This window comes from Podarcis cretensis, assembly GCF_951804945.1.
Source record: "Podarcis cretensis genome assembly, chromosome: 5".
NCBI classification, from domain to species: domain Eukaryota; kingdom Metazoa; phylum Chordata; class Lepidosauria; order Squamata; family Lacertidae; genus Podarcis; species Podarcis cretensis.
Genome location: NC_137174.1, coordinates 102680816 through 102696823, shown reverse-complemented (window position 1 = coordinate 102696823; position 16008 = coordinate 102680816). Strand labels below are relative to the sequence as shown.

Sequence of the window (16008 nt, the reverse complement as noted above, 5' to 3'; positions counted from 1 at the left end):
TCTTCCTCTCGCAGGTTTCAGTATCACCCCAGAATCCTCCTGGAGAGGCTGGCTGAGTTGGGGGGGGGGGCAAGTGGTAGGGCTCTGCAGTGGTTCCAGGCCTCCTTGCATGGTTGTCTTGAGGAGCCCCAAGGAGCCTTCCATGGGGGGGTCCCTCGGGGCTCCATTCCACCCCCCATGAAGCCACTGAGTGGAGCCATCCGGAGATTTGCAGTGTGTTGGCAGCAATATGCTGGTGATGCACAGCTTTTTCTCCTTTATATCCACAGGCCAGGCAGTAGATGGGCCAGAATGCTGTCTTTCCTCAGTAACAGACTGGATGAGAGCCCACCAAGGGAAGCTCAATCGAGACAAGGCTCAGGACCTCAATGCCTTCGGAGCCGCCTCTCCCCATGCAAACTGCCCTGGGCTCTGCCCTTGTCACCTGAGGCCCTTCTCTATCTTCCCCCTCCTTGAGAGGTTTGGAGGGTGACACCACCAGAAGGGCCTTTTCTGTGGCGACTCCCCAGTTGTGGAGTCACCACAGGAGAGAAGCTCACCTGGCGCCGTCCTTATATGGTCTTTATGTGCCAGGCAAAAACATTTCTTTACCCAAGCCTCTGGCCATTAAATTATGGCCTTTTAAAAGTGAAGAGACCATTATGATTTTTTTCTAGATTCAGGTAGGTGGCTGTGTTGGTCTGACACAGTAGAAATATATAAAAAAACTGTCTAGCAGCACCTTAGAGACCAACTAAGTTTGTTCTTGGTATGAGCTTTCATGCATACATCTTCAAATACACATGATTTTTTCTCTGATTGTTTTTTCCCCCATTCTTATTCTTATGCTATATAAATTATGTTTTTGTGCTATACACTGCTCTGGGATTTTTGGATAAAGAGCAGTATATAAGCTGAATACATAATAAATAAATAATAAATACTATAGGTGTCCAGTGGCTGCTGCCGCTCTACCAAGAAAGGCTGAGACTTCCCGTAAGGCTGGTCTTAGGGAGCAGCGGGGGCTCAGCTCCTCTGAGGCTGCTATCAGGTCTGAGGCACAGGGCAAGGCTTCTCTGCCAGCCGGTCCTGGCTGCTGAAATCTTTTTGGCCTCCTGGTGATGGGAGGCTGCTCTGGCAAAGTTGCCCTGTTTCGTGTCTAGCTTTTCTCACTGATTTGGACAGGAATTGCGGGTTGTTGTGTGGCACAAAGCAGCTGTTTCCTGCGCATCCCTTTTCCCCACCAGGAAGGAACGTTCCACCTGAAAATTTCCAAGAGCATTTTCCTGGCAAGCCATCCAGCAAGGCTGGGGGGGAGGGCAGCGGTAAGGATGAACTGCTTTTGCCTTTCACCTCGGGCTCTAGGGCTGCTGGCACCTCCTTGCCTTGCCCCCCCCCGGGCCATTTCCCCCCTAAAAAGCTGCCCTTGGCCTGCAATGAAGGGGCAGCTTCTCTCATGGGCTCTTCTTGCACTCCTGGCCCAGCCAGGAGGATGGAGGCCGTTGGCACCCGGCACAGCAAGCAGATGCCCCCTCCAGGGTCACCATGCCCAGGGGAATGCTGGGGAGAGGGAGGTGGGGAGCAGCTGCAGGCCAGCCCTGCCAGGCCTCACAAGAAAACTCTTTCTTGAAAGGGGGTCCCTATCTCTGCTTCATACACTGGGAGGAGCCCCCCCCCGCAAGCACTAACCCTATCCTCCACCCCCCAAACCGGCTCCCCACAATGCCCTGTGGCAGCTCTGGCGAGGCATGGCCAAGAGACACCCCCGGTGGCCCCCATCGCAGAAGAGACTGGCTGCCTAACATGGGGGGGGGGCTCAGCCCCAGCCAGATGCTTCAACAGGCAGCACAGAGGGCGGTGATATAATAGCACAATGCGAAGTTACAGAAAAATATCTCACCACGGACAAGTGCTCCGCGATAAGGAGGACAGACAAGCAGACAAATCTAGACGCCGTCCTTTTCTTTACAATCTCCACTTCTCTTTCCCAAGGGAAGAACAGAGAGAGGCTCTTCATCCTTCTATTGTTAGCCTTCCTTCAAGGGAAATATTAATACAGGCACAGATTTGTCCTGTTTTCTAAGCGATTGCTTCTTTACTACTTCATTGTGCAGCTCGATGATTAAGTTCGTCTGTGGGAAGAAACGCCGAGTTTACCGGAACAAAGTTGATGTTACTTCTATCAAATACACGAGGGATTGTAAAGAAGACGACGACGTCTATATTTGCCTGCCAGCCAGAAAGAGAGAAGGGAAGGAAGGAAGGAGTCTGGCAGCATCTTCCTTGTCACTGTTGTTTAATGTTAATCAAGGCAGAGGATATTTGATCACAGACTCCCCCTCCCCAGTTACAGAAGTGCAGGCCCCCCCCCCCGTGCCCCCCACTTTCACAAACACTTTCATCAGCTTCCAGTGACAGTTTTGTTCGCCTCTGAAGCATCACAAAAATATCTCCACGTGGCTTTTTTGTACAAAAGTGTGTTCCTAAAACTGCAGTGGAGCAGAGACTCTGCCGTCCTGCTTCGCAGGGCTTGTTCCCTTTCCCAGAGGGCCCCCCCACCCAGTCCTCGCTCAGTGGCTGGGGGGGGGCATGGCTAGCCTGCGGCTCCTTGGTGTGCGCTACCGACAGCGAGAGCCACTTATTGCTGCAGTGCCCTGTGAGCGCAGTTGGCCCTGGGGAGCAAAGGGGGCAGGCATTCCCCCCCCCCAGCATGCCAGAAAGAGCTTGAACTTCTAAAAAGTCCTCTAAAAAATTCCCTGCCCAGCCCAAGGGACCCTCCTTGCCCTTTAGGAGCATCTGGCTGCCCAAACTGAGGGGACGGGGGCTCCCCCAGAAGCTCCCCCCACCCTGCCTCCGCAGCCCCTGTTCAAAGTGCCCGGCTCAGGAGAACATCACTCGCTTGCTCGCAGGAGTGCATGGGAATGAGCCTGCCTAGTTGGGGGGGGGGAGTGTTTGTGTTTCTGGTCCGCAGAGTCGCCCCCCGGAAGGAGTGTGCAAAAGGCAGGCAAGGCCGCAGGAGCCCCAATGGCTCCTTTGGAGCCCCAGCTCCAGCCCAGAGGGAGGGGCTCTAGGGCTTCTGGGCGCTGGGTGGAAGGAGCCAGGGGCACAGGGTCCACCCCCCCGCCTGCTACTCAAGGGGGGGGGCCTCCCAAGGGAGGGCAGCTGTCGACGCAGCAGGGACTCTGACCAAAGCAGCTGAGATGGGCAGGGGGAAAATGGGACTATTGGAAATAAATAGCACTGGTTGGAGACACACCATGCAAGGAATAAGGGAGCCTCAAATGCTTAAATTAACAACAGCTTAGCCCTAAAAATACAGTACTTGGACCTCAACTAGACAAGCGACTACGGAGAAATTTGTACAGGGTAACCCTTAGCATTAGTTTCCCTTCCTCGAGGTGGACACGGTGGTGGTGGTGGGCGCAGGGGTCCCCCCTCCCCTCCCCCGCTCAGTAGATGTAGAGTCGGTCCGAGATGGCGGCCGGCATGTGGGTCATGACCTGCATGCGCAGCCACCAGTAGTAGTCCATGGGGTGGTAGCGGGTGTAGGGGGTGGAGGAGGTCAGGGCGTGGGCGATGCTGTCGATGACGGGCGAGGTGTCCGAGGAGCCGCTGTTGCAGTACGACTCCATCTTGGCAATCTGCTCGTCAAAGTACTTGCGCCCGTAGTCGCGCCGCACAATCTCGGGCAGCTCGTCCCACATCTTGTCGGCGATGGCCTGGATGCGCTCGGGGCTGTAGAGGCTGGTGCCCGCGATGAAGTTGCCCGGCTCCACGATGCAGACCTTGACGTCGTGCGGGCGCATCTCGTAGCGCAGGCAGTCGGAGAAGGCCTCCACCCCAAACTTGGTGATGCAGTAGGGGGAGCGCGCCGGGTTGGCCATGCGCCCCATCATGCTGCTGATGTTCACCACGCGGCCTGGCGGGGAAAGCGGGGGACCCTGAAGGGGCTGAAGAGCAAGGGGCAGGGCCGTCTCAGGGGCCCCCCAACAAGCCCCTCCTCTGGCCACAGGCCCCTTCCCCAGGTGCTTGTGGGGTGGAAGCCCCCAACTCACGGTGGCTGCTGGGCAAACCTCCCTGACCCAGCCCTCCTCCTCCTCTCCCAAAGACCCACCAACCCCAAAGGCCTCCCTTCACGTAGCACCCCCCCCCCCGATGCTGCAGGGTTCCTGACACACCCTGCCCAGCAGCCAGCATGCCCAGTGGTTAGGGATGGTGGAGGCAGAGCCTGCAACAGGTCCGGTCCCCTGACCTACGGCTATGGGGAGCCCCACCGTCTCACTCACCTTTGGCCCTGCGGATGAGAGGCAAGAAGGCCTTGGTGGTGCGGATCGTTCCCCATAGGTTCACCTCCGCCACCTCCTTGTAGGTGTCCATGCTGGTGAACTCCACCTCCCCAAAGGTCGAGATCCCAGCATTGTTGACCAGGCCCCACAGCCCTGAAGGGAGAAGACCCACGGAGACGTCAGTCAGCGCATAACTCCGTCTGTAATTGCATTTGTGTGGCCCGAGGGGGAGCAGTGAAGGGGGCTTCAAGCCACAAGCACAGCCACGCGGGGCTTCCTCCCGACTGCCTCACAAGCCACGCTGCACCAGGTGGGCCCTCAGGCCAGGAGGGGGCTGGAAGGTTCTGAGGGTGTTTTCCTGCCTCTGGCGTCTTTGCCAGGCCCAGCCAATGCCTCAGACCTGCACAGCCCCACAAGGTCCCCCCAGAGAAGGGGGCTGGGGAGATGGGGGGGCCACGTGCGGAGCCAAGGGCTGCCGGACCCCCTTCCTTGGCTGATCTCATGCCAGACCCCCACCTACCCTTTTCTGGCATCTTCAGAGTGGAGGTCATGTAGTCCACGGCCCGGCTAACGTCTTCACTGTCGCAGACGTTGAGCTGGACGGTCCTCATCCGGTCACTCTTCATGGCGTCCAGATCCTTGGAGCCGCCCCTTCCCTGCTCCTGAGGAAGAGCGGGGGGGGGGAAGGGGCATTTGTTTGCTTACTGATTTCTTTTGACATCCTTTCAGCATGCAACAATGTCACACAGCTAAATATTGCAATATCCCACCCTGAACCCAGAAGCTGGTGTTTAGGCAATGTGTGCAGAACAACGGCCAAATAACACGAGGGAATCTTCTCCCTGGCAGTTTGCATGGAGCGAAGGAGACAAAACAGTTTGTGTTAACCAAAAAGTTTTGTACAGTGAGGGGAGTTCTCTCTCTTCATTTTTAGCCATGAGCACAAGGAAACTGTGCCACTCCATTGCAAAGGAGACTTTATATTTCACCCAAAGTGCCGTTCGCCAGACTTTCACCACACCAATTTGACAGAGGAGGCATTTTGTCTTGCCACCAGGGGGCAGGCAAGAGCTGCAGCCGGCTGCCTTGGGTCTCCCAGCCAGGGGAAGGGCTGCCAGAACCAGCAGGTGGGGGCCAGGCACTCAGGAAAAGGCTTTGCCCCCCCCCCAACTATTTTGGGCCCTTGAAAATGGTAAGGATGACTGGGATTCTCCTGCAAGGGAAGAGCATCTCTGGCTGCCGTTTGACAGTGTGGCCAGCAGGGGGAGCCCCACATCCCTCCTGGGCCAGGCAGGGGGATTGGGAGAGGGGTCCCCAAGGGGGACCAGCTGCCTTTAACTAACCTTCCCCCAGGCCGCCTGGTGCCCCACACCTTCTCCTGCCCACATCCACAGGCTCCCTCTGTTTGGGTTTTGGAGAGACAGGGACCCTCCAGGGCCCCCTGGGAGAGCGCAGCTGGCGGCTTGGAGGCACAGCTGGAGGGTGGGGTCTGCCCAGGAGGGGCTTGGCTTCCCCTTCCTCCCCCCCAGCTCCTCCCCTTACCTTGAGCAGGCAGCCGGCATAGATGATGAATCCTCGCTCGTGCAGGTGTTTGGCCAGGGCGAAGCCAAAGCCAGAATCGCAGCCAGTGATGAGGACGGGCCTCTCGCCAATCTGAAGCACAAAAGGGGACGTTGGAGACCCCCCAGGGAGGAGCAGACCCACCTCCACCCACCTCTCATGAAAAGGGGGTCCTACAACCTCGGGGAGGGCACCCAGAACCCTCCAGGTCAGGACTCCTGCTAGCAAACCTTTGGGATCTTCAGACACCCCCAGAAATGCCAGCAGCCCCATCAAGGAAACAGTGTGGGGGGGGGGGAGGGAATGTCCCCAGGTGAACCAGGAAGCCCAGGCTGGCTCCATGGAGGAGTTTTCTGATGGTGAGAGCCGTTTGACAGGGGAACAGATTTCCACAAGAGGAGAGCGGTGGACTCTCCTTCCCTGGAGGTCTGTCATGGATGCTTCAGCTGAGATTTCTGCATTGGGGGGGGGGGGGGACTAGATGACCCTGGGGTCCCTTCCAGCTCTGCAATTCTATGATCTCAGGATGGATAGCTCAGGTTCCTCTAGGAAACAGCCCAGAAAGATCAGTGTTGCTGCTGGCCACAAGGGGGCACCCCGGGAGGAAGCCCCTCACCCCACAAGAGCCCCCGCCACCACCAGAAAAGGCCACTGAGCTGCCTCCCAGTTCCCACCCCAGCCCCCACCCTTCCCTGCTGCCTCCCCACCTCAGCCAGGAAGCTGGAGGAAGACCCTCTAGAAGCCAAGAGCGGCCCAGTATCCCCCCCATCTCCTCCCTGCATGGGCCTCATCCCCTCTTGTGGCAGTGAATTCCACAGGCTCTCACCTCATCCACTTCCGTTGCGTAGGAACGCCGGCCCTGCAGGCGGGACACCGAGGAACAGATCTCAGGCAGGGGCCTGCAAGGGAGAAGGCAGCAGGCCAGCGGCTGGGTCAGCGGAAGCTCCCATCCGGGAAAACCGATCCACAACATCATGTCCCTCCCTCCCTCTCTCTTTCTCCAGGGGCTCCAGCACTTCCTGGCTGTGACCCCCCCCCCCCCAAACCCTCAGGCTTGTCTCCCTGCGGAGAGCAGTCCAGCTGGGACTAGATGGCCCCGGGGGGTCCCTTCCAGGATTCTACAATTCCCTAAAAAGACCTGTCCTCTTGTGGCCCCCATAACCCCCAGGCATTTTGGAAAGATCTGACCCTCTTGAATTAACCCTTCAACTTCCTTTTCACCCGGCCCCTTCACGGATCACTGCCTTGCCATGGCGAAGGGGCTTGAATAACTCAGAGAAGCTATGAGCTATGCCGTGCAGGGCCACCCAAGATGGACAGGTCATAGTGGAGAGTTTTGACCAAACGTGATCCACCTGGAGCAGGAACCGGCAAGCCACTCCAGTATCCCTGCCAAGAAAACTCCATGGACAAAGACAACAGGCATATAAAAGTTATGACGCTGGAAGATGAGCCCCTCAGGTCAGAAGGCGTCCAACATGCTACTGAGGAAGAGCGGAGGACAAGTACAAGTAGATTCAGAGCTGATGAAGCGGCTGGGCCAAAGCCGAAAGGACGCTCAGTTGCGGATATGCCTGGAAGCGAAAGGAAAGTCCAATGCTGTAAAGAAAAATATTGCATAGGAACCTGGAATGTAAGAACCATGAACCTGGGTAAGTTGGATGTGGTCAAAAATGAGATGGCAAGAATAAATATTGACATCCTGGGCATCAGTGAACTAAAATGGACGGGAATGGGCGAATTCAGTTCGGATGACCATCATATCTATTACTGTGGGCAAGAATCCCGTAAAAGAAATGGAGTGGCCCTCATAGTCAACAAAAGAGTGGCGAAAGCTGTACTGGGATGCAATCTCAAAATGATAGAATGATCTCGATACGAATCCAAGGCAGACCTTTTAACATCACAGTAATCTAAGTTTATATGCCTGTTGTCTTTGTCCATGGAGTTTTCTTGGCAGGGATACTGGAGTGGCTTGCCGGTTCCTCCTCCAGGTGGATCACGTTTGGTCAAAACTCTCCACTATGACCTGTTCATCTTGGGTGCCCTGCTCGGCATAGTTCATAGCTTCTCTGAGTTCTTCAAGCCCCTTCGCCACGGCAAGGCAGTGATCCATGAAGGGGACAGCAGCCACGAAATTAAAAGACGCCTGCTTCTTGGGAGAAGGGCAATGACAGGCCTAGACAGCATCTTGAGAAGTAGAGACATCACCTTGCCAACAAAGGTCCGTATAGTTAAAGCTATGGTTTTCCCAGTAGTGATGTATGGAAGTGAGAGCTGGACCATAAAGAAGGCTGATCGACGAAGAATTGATGCTTTTGAATTCTGGTGCTGGAGGAGACTCTTGAGAGTCCCATGGACTGCAAGAAGATCAAACCTCTCCATTCTGAAGGAAATCAGCCCTGAGTGCTCACTGGAAGGACAGATTGTGAAGCTGAGGCTCCAGTACTTTGGCCACCTCATGAGAAGAGAAGACTCCCTGGAGAAGACCCTGATGTTGGGAAAGATGGAGGGCACAAGGAGAAGGGGGCGACAGAGGACGAGATGGTTGGATAGTGTTTTCGAGGTTACCAGCATGAGTCTGACCAAGCTGCGGGGGGCAGTGGAGGACAGGAGTGCCTGGCGTTCTCTGGTCCATGGGGTCACGAAGAGTCGGACACGACTAAACAACAACAACAACAATCTAAGTTTATGCACCAACTACTGGTGCTGAAGAAACTGAAATTGACTAGTTCTATGAAGACTTACAACACCTTCTAGAAACGACACCAAAGAAGGATGTTCTTCTCATTATAGGGGATTGGAATGCTAAAGTAGGGAGTCAAGAGATAAAAGGAACAACTGGCAAGTTTGGCCTTGGAGATCAAAACGAAACAGGGCAAAGGCTAATAGAGTTCTGCCAAGAGAACAAGCTGGTCAACACAAACACTCTTTTCCAACAACACAAGAGACGACTCTACACATGGACATCACCAGATGGGCAGCATCGAAATCAGATTGATTATATTCTCTGCAGCCAAAGATGGAGAAGCTCTATACAGTCAGCAAAAACAAGACCTGGAGCTGACTGTGGCTCAGATCATCAGCTTCTTATAGCAAAATTCAAGCTTAAACTGAAGAAAGTAGGAAAAACCACTGGGCCGGTAAGATACAATCCTTATACAAATCCCTTATGAACACACAGTGGAAGTGAGGAACAGGTTTAAGGATTTAGATTTGGTGGACAGAGTGCCTGAAGAACTATGGATGGAGGCTCGTAACATTATACAGGAGGCAGCAACTAAAACCATCCCAATGAAAAGGAAATGCAAGAAAGCAAAGTGGCTGTCCAACGAGGCCTTACAAATAGCGGGAGAGAGAAGGCAAGCAAAATGCGAGGGAGACAGTGAAAGATACAGGAAATTGAATGCAGATTTCCAAAGAATAGCAAGGAGAGACAAGAAGGCCTTCTTAAACAAGCAATGCAAAGAAATAGAGGAAAACAACAGAATGGGTAGAACCAGAGATCTGTTCAAGAAAATTGGAGATATGAAAGGGACATTTCGTACAAAGATTACTATAATAAAGGACAAAAGTGGTAAGGACCTAACAGAAGCAGAAGACATCAAGAAGAGGTGGCAAGAATACACAGAGGAACTATACCAGAAAGAAATGGATGTCTCGTATACCCCAGGTAGTGTGGTTGCTGATCTTGAGCCAGACATCCTGGAGAGTGAAGTCAAATGGGCCTTAGAAAGCACTGCTAATAACAAGGCCAGTGGAAGTGATGATATTCCAGCTGAACTATTTAAAATTTTAAAAGATGATGCTGTTAAGGTGCTACACTCAATATGCCAGCAAGTTTGGAAAACTCAGCAGTGGCCAGAGGATTGGAGAAGATCAGTCTACATCCCAATCCCAAAGAAGGGCAGTGCCAAAGAATGCTCCAGCTACCGCACAATTGCACTCATTACACACGCTAGCAAGGTTATGCTTAAAATTCTACAAGGAAGGCTCAAGCAGTATGTGGACCGAGAACTCCCAGAAGTGCAAGCTGGATTTAGAAGAGGCAGAGGAACCAGAGACCAAATTGCAAACATGCATTGGATTATGGAGAAAGCTAGAGAGTTCCAGAAAGACATCTACTTCTGCTTCATTGACTATGTAAAGGCCTTTGACTGTGTCGACCACAGCAAACTATGGCAAGTTCTTAAAGAAATGGGAGTGCCTGATCACCTCATCTGTCTCCTGAGAAACCTCTATGTGGGAAAAGAAGCTACAGTTAGAACTGGATATGGAACAACTGACTGGTTCAAAATTGGGAAAGGAGTACGGCAAGGCTGTATATTGTCCCCCTGCTTATTTAACTTATATGCAGAATTCATCATGCGAAAGGCTGGGCTGGATGAATCCCAAGCCGGAATTAAGATTGCTGGAAGAAATATCAACAACCTCAGATATGCAGATGATACAACCTTGGTGGCAGAAAGTGAGGAGGAATTAAAGAACCTTTTAATGAGGGTGAAAGAGGAGAGCGCAAAATATGGTCTGAAGCTCAACATCAAAAAAACGAAGATCATGGCCACTGGGCCCATCACCTCCTGGCAAATAGAAGGGGAAGAAATGGAGGCAGTGAGAGATTTTACTTTCTTGGGCTCCATGATCACTGCAGATGGCGACAGCAGTCATGAAATTAAAAAACGCCTGCTCCTTGGGAGAAAGGAGATGGCAAACCTAGACAGCATCTTAAAAAGCAGAGACATCACCTTGCCAACAAAGGTCCGTATTGTTAAAGCTATGGTTTTCCCAGTAATGATGAATGGAAGTGAGAGCAGGACCATAAAGAAGGCTGATCGCCGAAGAATTGATGCTTTTGAACTATGGTGCTGGAGGAGACTCTGGAGAGTCCCATGGACTGCAAGAAGATCAAACCTCTCCATTCTGAAGGAAATCAGCCCTGAGTGCTCACTGGAAGGACAGATTGTGAAGCTGAGGCTCCAGTACTTTGGCCACCTCATGAGAAGAGAAGACTCCCTGGAAAAGACCCTGATGTTGGTAAAGATTGAGGGCACAAGGAGAAGGGGACGACAGAGGACGAGATGGTTGGACAGTGTTCTTGAAGCTACCAGCATGAGGGAGGAAGTGGAAGACAGGAGGGCCTGGCGTGCTCTGGTCCAGGGGGTCACGAAGAGTCGGACACCAGTGGCGTAGTGTGGGGGGGTGCAGGGGGGGCCGGCCGCACCAGCCGCAACATCTGGGGGTTAGGGTTAGGGATAGGGATAGGGATAGGGTTAGGGAGCGCAAATCCAGGGTTAGGGGGTGCAAATTACTTGCCTTGCCCCGGGTGCTGACAACCCACGCTACGCCACTGTCGGACACGACTAAACGACTAAACAACAACAGTCCTCTTCCAGAGCACTTTCTGGGCACTTGTCCATTTCCCTGCGCCCTGGACTTGATGGCGCTGCGCCCACCTCTCCCAATGGGGCCCAGCCCCTTTCATTTTGCCCCAGAGTAAGTCCCAGGCTGCCTCCCAGGAAACTGAGATCTTCTAGCTCTTTCTTTGGGGAGGGGACACACAAGAGCCCAGTCCGTGAGAAGTCACCCAGCGCCCCTCCTCATCTGGGTTTGCTGCTCCCAGGAGGCGTCATGGCAAGAGGCGGTTATTTTCATCGGATGACACCACCCCTCCCTCCTTCCCTCCCTCCACCCCCCCCCCCCGGCTGGCCAGGGTCAAGGACTTTTTGCTGCGGGTCCCACTCCCCAAGGGGCTGCGCAGAAGCTCTCTTGCTCTCTCCTGACCACTCTCAGGAGTAGCTCCTCTGCCCCTGATGCTGCCAACCCGAACAGGGCCACAGCACTGGCTCCGGCTGCCCGAGGGATCCAGCGTGGTGCCGTGCTGAGAGTGTCAGGCTAGGAACTGGGAGGGACCAGCGTTCGAAGCCCCACCTGGCTCATTGAGCCAGTCGCTGCGCCTCTCTGCCTAACCTACCTTGCAGGGTTGTTTGGGGGGGGATTAAACAAGGAGGGTGAGAACTATCTGTGCCCCCTTGAGCTCCTGGGAGGAAAGGGTGGCATAGAAACAAACAAACAAACAAGCCCCCAGTTTCAAGTCAGCTGGGAAAGGCTCCCCCCTGCCAGACAGAGGGAAGAGAGAGCTGGGCAGGTGGAAGAAGGGACCTCCTGGCCCCTCCATTTCTCTCCCCACCTGCAATCCCCATCTCTCTTCCTCTTCCTCCCTGACTCCAACTGCTGCTCCTGCCAAGTCCAGGCCGGGCCTGCCAGGCCCCTGGCCCCTTCTGGCTGCTGTTCAGGAGAGGCAGGATCCGCCCTCGCAGCTATTCCCAGCAGGGTAATCTCATTACGATTACGGCCCCTTCAGGCCTGCCTGTGTGTGTGTGTGTTAATTCAGAGAGGCTGGGCGGCTGCAGGAGGCCTTTGTGCCCTCTGGGCAAGGCACCCCCCCCCAGCATCTCCAGGCCCCAGAGAGTGCTTGTCCTAAGGGGCAGACCCAAACGCAGGACCCCCCCATCTCTCTGGGCTGGAAGCTCCCCCGCCGAGGGACTGTGGCCGAGGGTCACCCTTTGCCCCCACGTCATCTTGCTGATCCTTCCCAAAGGTCAGCCCAGCGGCTGGAGGGAGGGGAGGGGGCCAGGTGGTAGCCTTGGGGGGCTACGTGTCAGGGGGACTTTGGAAAGCAGACAGCCCTTCTGGACTCTTCTGAAACTTGTTTGCTCAACTTGGGGCAGTCCAAGGAGGCCACGCAGAGGCTCCCAGAGGAGGCAATTCTGCTCTGCCAGAAAGGGGGTGCTGAGCTCTGCCAGAGGTGCCAAATGAAGAGGATAAATCCTGGCACCTCCTTCCCCAAGTCTGCAGAAAACGGGGCTTGCTAGTCAGGGAAGAAGTCATTCTTGGGGAGGTCTCTCAACTGGCTGGTCCTGCCTACTGGCTGGAAAGAGGTCCCTAAAAATCCCCGTGCCTTTGAGTCCCTTAAAAATGGACCCCGCACTGACCCACTTCCCCTCAGCGGGGGTCTCTCTCCCCCCCCACCCCCTTGCCAGCTCTGCCAGGTCCTTTTGCCACACCAAGCAGCAGTGCCTTGCCTACCCTCAGAACAACCTGAGCCCACCTGGCCTTCTGGGGGGCCCAGCTAGTCCAGCACCCCCTGGCCAGCCAGACCAGATGCCCCCGGGAAGCTCCAAGGAAGGAGGAGGGAAGAGGAGGATTCTCCTAGCAGCACCTTGGCTCCTGAATGGGGCAGTCAGGAGCCTCTTGCTCCATGGGAAATGGACCCCCACCTTAGGATCCAGAGTCCTGGCCAATCTAGGGAGCCCTGCCAGGCGGGCAGGTGAGACAGCTTCTGAGCTCTGCCCTGGCATCATGCCCTGATCAGGACGTCTCCAGCAGCCTTTCAAGGGATGGGGCCACAGGGGGCTCAGCGACAGCAGCAGGGGAGGCCAGGGGGCACCCCTAACGGCAGCTTTCCATTTCCCAATTGCTAAACCCTCAGGGTGGCAAAGCTGCAATGCCTGGAGGAAATTTGGGGATTGGAGGGGGAAGAAAACGGTCCCCTAATCGGGCGACTCTGCTGGAGGGCCCCTCGTGGCCAGAGACAGAGGGGAAGCCCCTCTCCCTGCTACTGAAGGGGCAATTCCCCAGGGACTCCCCTGCAGACCCCTCCCCACAAGGCCACTTACCGAAGGCTGGCGGAGACATCCTTCAGGTGGGAGGTCTTGGTGGCCAGCTGGGCGAGGGGCCGGGAGATGCGGGTGGCCGCGAGGATGGTTGCCATGGGTGTCTTCACAGCCGGAGTCTTCCTCTGGGCTCTGCAAGAGAGGGCAGGAACACCTCACCTTTGTTTGCTCCAAACCTTTATGGCCCCACTGGCCTCTTAGCCATAAAACAGGGTCCAAAAGGAGGGAGCCTCCTCCCCCCGCCCCACACATCAAGATAACAGCAGGTTCCTCACGCAACGTCTGGCCCTTCTGCCTAAAAACACAGAAGGCACTCTGTGTGGGCAACATGCTTTTGGGTGGCATCACAAACCCAGGGCACCTGGTTGGCCACTGCGAGAACAGGGTGCTGGACTCAGCTGGCACTTGGTCTCATCCAGATATGGGGCTCTTCTCAGGTCCAGGACCAGATTTCTCTTTGCGGAAGGCAACGTGGCGGTTGGGGCAAGCAACTGCCTCGGGGGGGGGGGTCCCTCTCGTAGCTGCAGCCCCTCCTACGGGCACCATCCCTGTTCAGGATCTCTGTTGCCCATCTGGTGGCGGCCCTGGTGGTCTGGTCTCTGTGCAGGAGCCCCCTGCTGTACTAGCCCCCCAAAAGCAATGCCCCCCATCCACCCCCAGGCATGTCCAAGGAAGGGGTGATGGGGCCTGGGAGGCAGCAGGCCCAAGAGGGGCTCCTCCGCCTCCTGGGAAATGCTGCTCTGGGGGCTGTGTAACTGGAGACTGTTTTAGGGCAGGAGTCATAACGCCAAGCAGGAGGAAGCGATGGAGCCTGGCTCTCTGGGAGGGGAAGGTGGCCAAAGGGCCTCCGCAAAGGAGGAGAGGGCTAGCAATGGCCACTGGCCAGGATGGAGTGGGAGGCAGCCGGGCTTCTGAGTGCCAGCGGCTGGAAGCCACCGGGGGGGGGGCGAGTGGCTCTTGCGCTTGGATCCTCCTTGAGTTTCCCTTAGAGGCACCTGCTCAGCCACCAGGAGAAGGGGATGCTAGACAAGACGGGTCTTTGGACCACAGAGCTCAGCTGGGACCTGGGCGACCATCCCTCTCGGGGCGAAGAGGAGGGCAAAATGTGCGGGCACAGCTTCCCGTGGCAGCCTTGGAAAGGGCAGCCCCCAGCTGCTTCCCCCAGGGTGACCTTCCCCATGTCCCGCTTCAACTAACCCCCACCTTTGCCACAGCTCTGCCAAGGGGGCAATGGATGCCTCCTGACCGCATCTGTCCCTGAGCAAGGCCACCTGCCCTGCCCTCTGCCCTTTACCTGCGTGGGGCTCCATGCTAACGGGGAGGGGGTGCATGGGAGCTGCCTGCCCCAGAGCTGGGAGGGCAGGAGCCCTTTAGGAGAGGAGCAGCAGCAGGAGCAGGAAGGAGAGGAGCAGGAAGGTCATTCCCGGTGGTCTCTGGAGAACCCGTAGGTCAGTTGCAAGAGTGGCGGGCTGGGGGAGGCCCTGCAGGTGGCAGCGTGTGGGGAGGGGGCAGAAAGGAGAGCGGGTGCTGGCAGGGAGAAGAAGGGCACAGCCAGGCCAGGCCCACAGGACTCTCTCCACTCACCAGAACTCGAGGGACAAAGCCCCTTATGCAAATGGGGAGCAGGTATGCAAATGCCCTTATGTGGCATCACAAGAACACCACCGGGCCAGGCGGGAGGGGCCGGACTGACCCACTTGAGGCTGGCTGCCCGGGGGGGGGGGGGCACCGCTGAGAGCAGCCAGCCTAACCCCTTGAGCAGCTGCTGCTGCTGCCGCTGCCTCTTGCCATCTCTTGTGGCAGTGGATCCTGCAGGCCCTTGGCAGAATGCGGCTCTTCCTGGCGCAGAACTGCAGGCGGAGGATGCGGCGCAGCTGCCCGGAGCCCAGCCAGGTCTTCGCCAGGGGGGCATGGGAAGCCCAACCCCCCCCCCCCAGCACACGCAAGAGACCCGGAGGGCTGGACTGGATGAGCCTTGGCGTTCCCTCCAGCCCGGAAAGCCTCCTATTCTGTGCCAGCGCCGCCGCCCCCGCCCCCCCCCCCCGGGCCCCAGGCCTCCTCCCGGCGCCACCAGGAGGCCCCTTTCCCGCCCAGCTGCGCGGCCTGGCCCGGCCGGCCCGGCGGGGGGCTGGCGGGGCCTGGAGCCGGGCTGGGCCGGAGGGTCTCGCCGGCGGGCGCACCTGCCGCTCGTTCGCTCGCCGCCGGAAGGCCGGCCAGGACGCGGCGGCGGCGGCGGCGGGCGCTGAGAGGCTGAGCCGGGAGGCTGGTCGGGGGAGGGAGGCCCGGCGCCGCCCCCGCCCCGCCCGCCCGCCCGCCTGGAGAGCAGGCTCCCTCCCGCCCCGGCCCCGGCCCCGGCCCCGGCCTTCTCCCTCCCTCCCGGGCCCGGCTGGGGCGCCTCACCTGCGCGCTCTCGCTCGCTCGCGTCCTTCCCGCGACTGGCCCGGCCTCCCGCCCGCCCGCCCGGCCAGGAAGTGAGATCACGCGCCCTCCGCTCGCTCCCCCGCCCCGCC

The 16008-nt window shown here is 56.9% G+C and overlaps 1 protein-coding gene across 3 annotated transcripts; it reads right to left on the bottom strand.

Annotated features, from left to right (window-relative positions):
• Positions 1-3237: 3237 nt before the first annotated feature.
• LOC307217114 (D-beta-hydroxybutyrate dehydrogenase, mitochondrial-like) lies at positions 3238-15958 on the bottom strand. 3 transcript variants are annotated; one of them, XM_079978213.1, is made up of 7 exons: positions 15899-15958; positions 13502-13630; positions 6652-6724; positions 5808-5918; positions 4786-4927; positions 4266-4418; positions 3238-3898 (listed from the first exon to the last, which is right to left on the bottom strand). In XM_079978213.1, the coding sequence occupies exons 2-7, from the start codon at positions 13594-13596 to the stop codon at positions 3429-3431; spliced, it is 1044 nt and encodes a 347-aa protein (XP_079834339.1). In that variant the 5' UTR covers positions 13597-13630; positions 15899-15958; the 3' UTR covers positions 3238-3428. The 3 variants fall into 3 exon arrangements, with proteins under 3 accessions (XP_079834339.1, XP_079834338.1, XP_079834340.1); XM_079978212.1 differs by lacking the exon at positions 15899-15958 and adding an exon at positions 14793-15150; XM_079978214.1 differs by lacking the exon at positions 15899-15958 and adding an exon at positions 13860-14405.
• Positions 15959-16008: the final 50 nt, after the last annotated feature.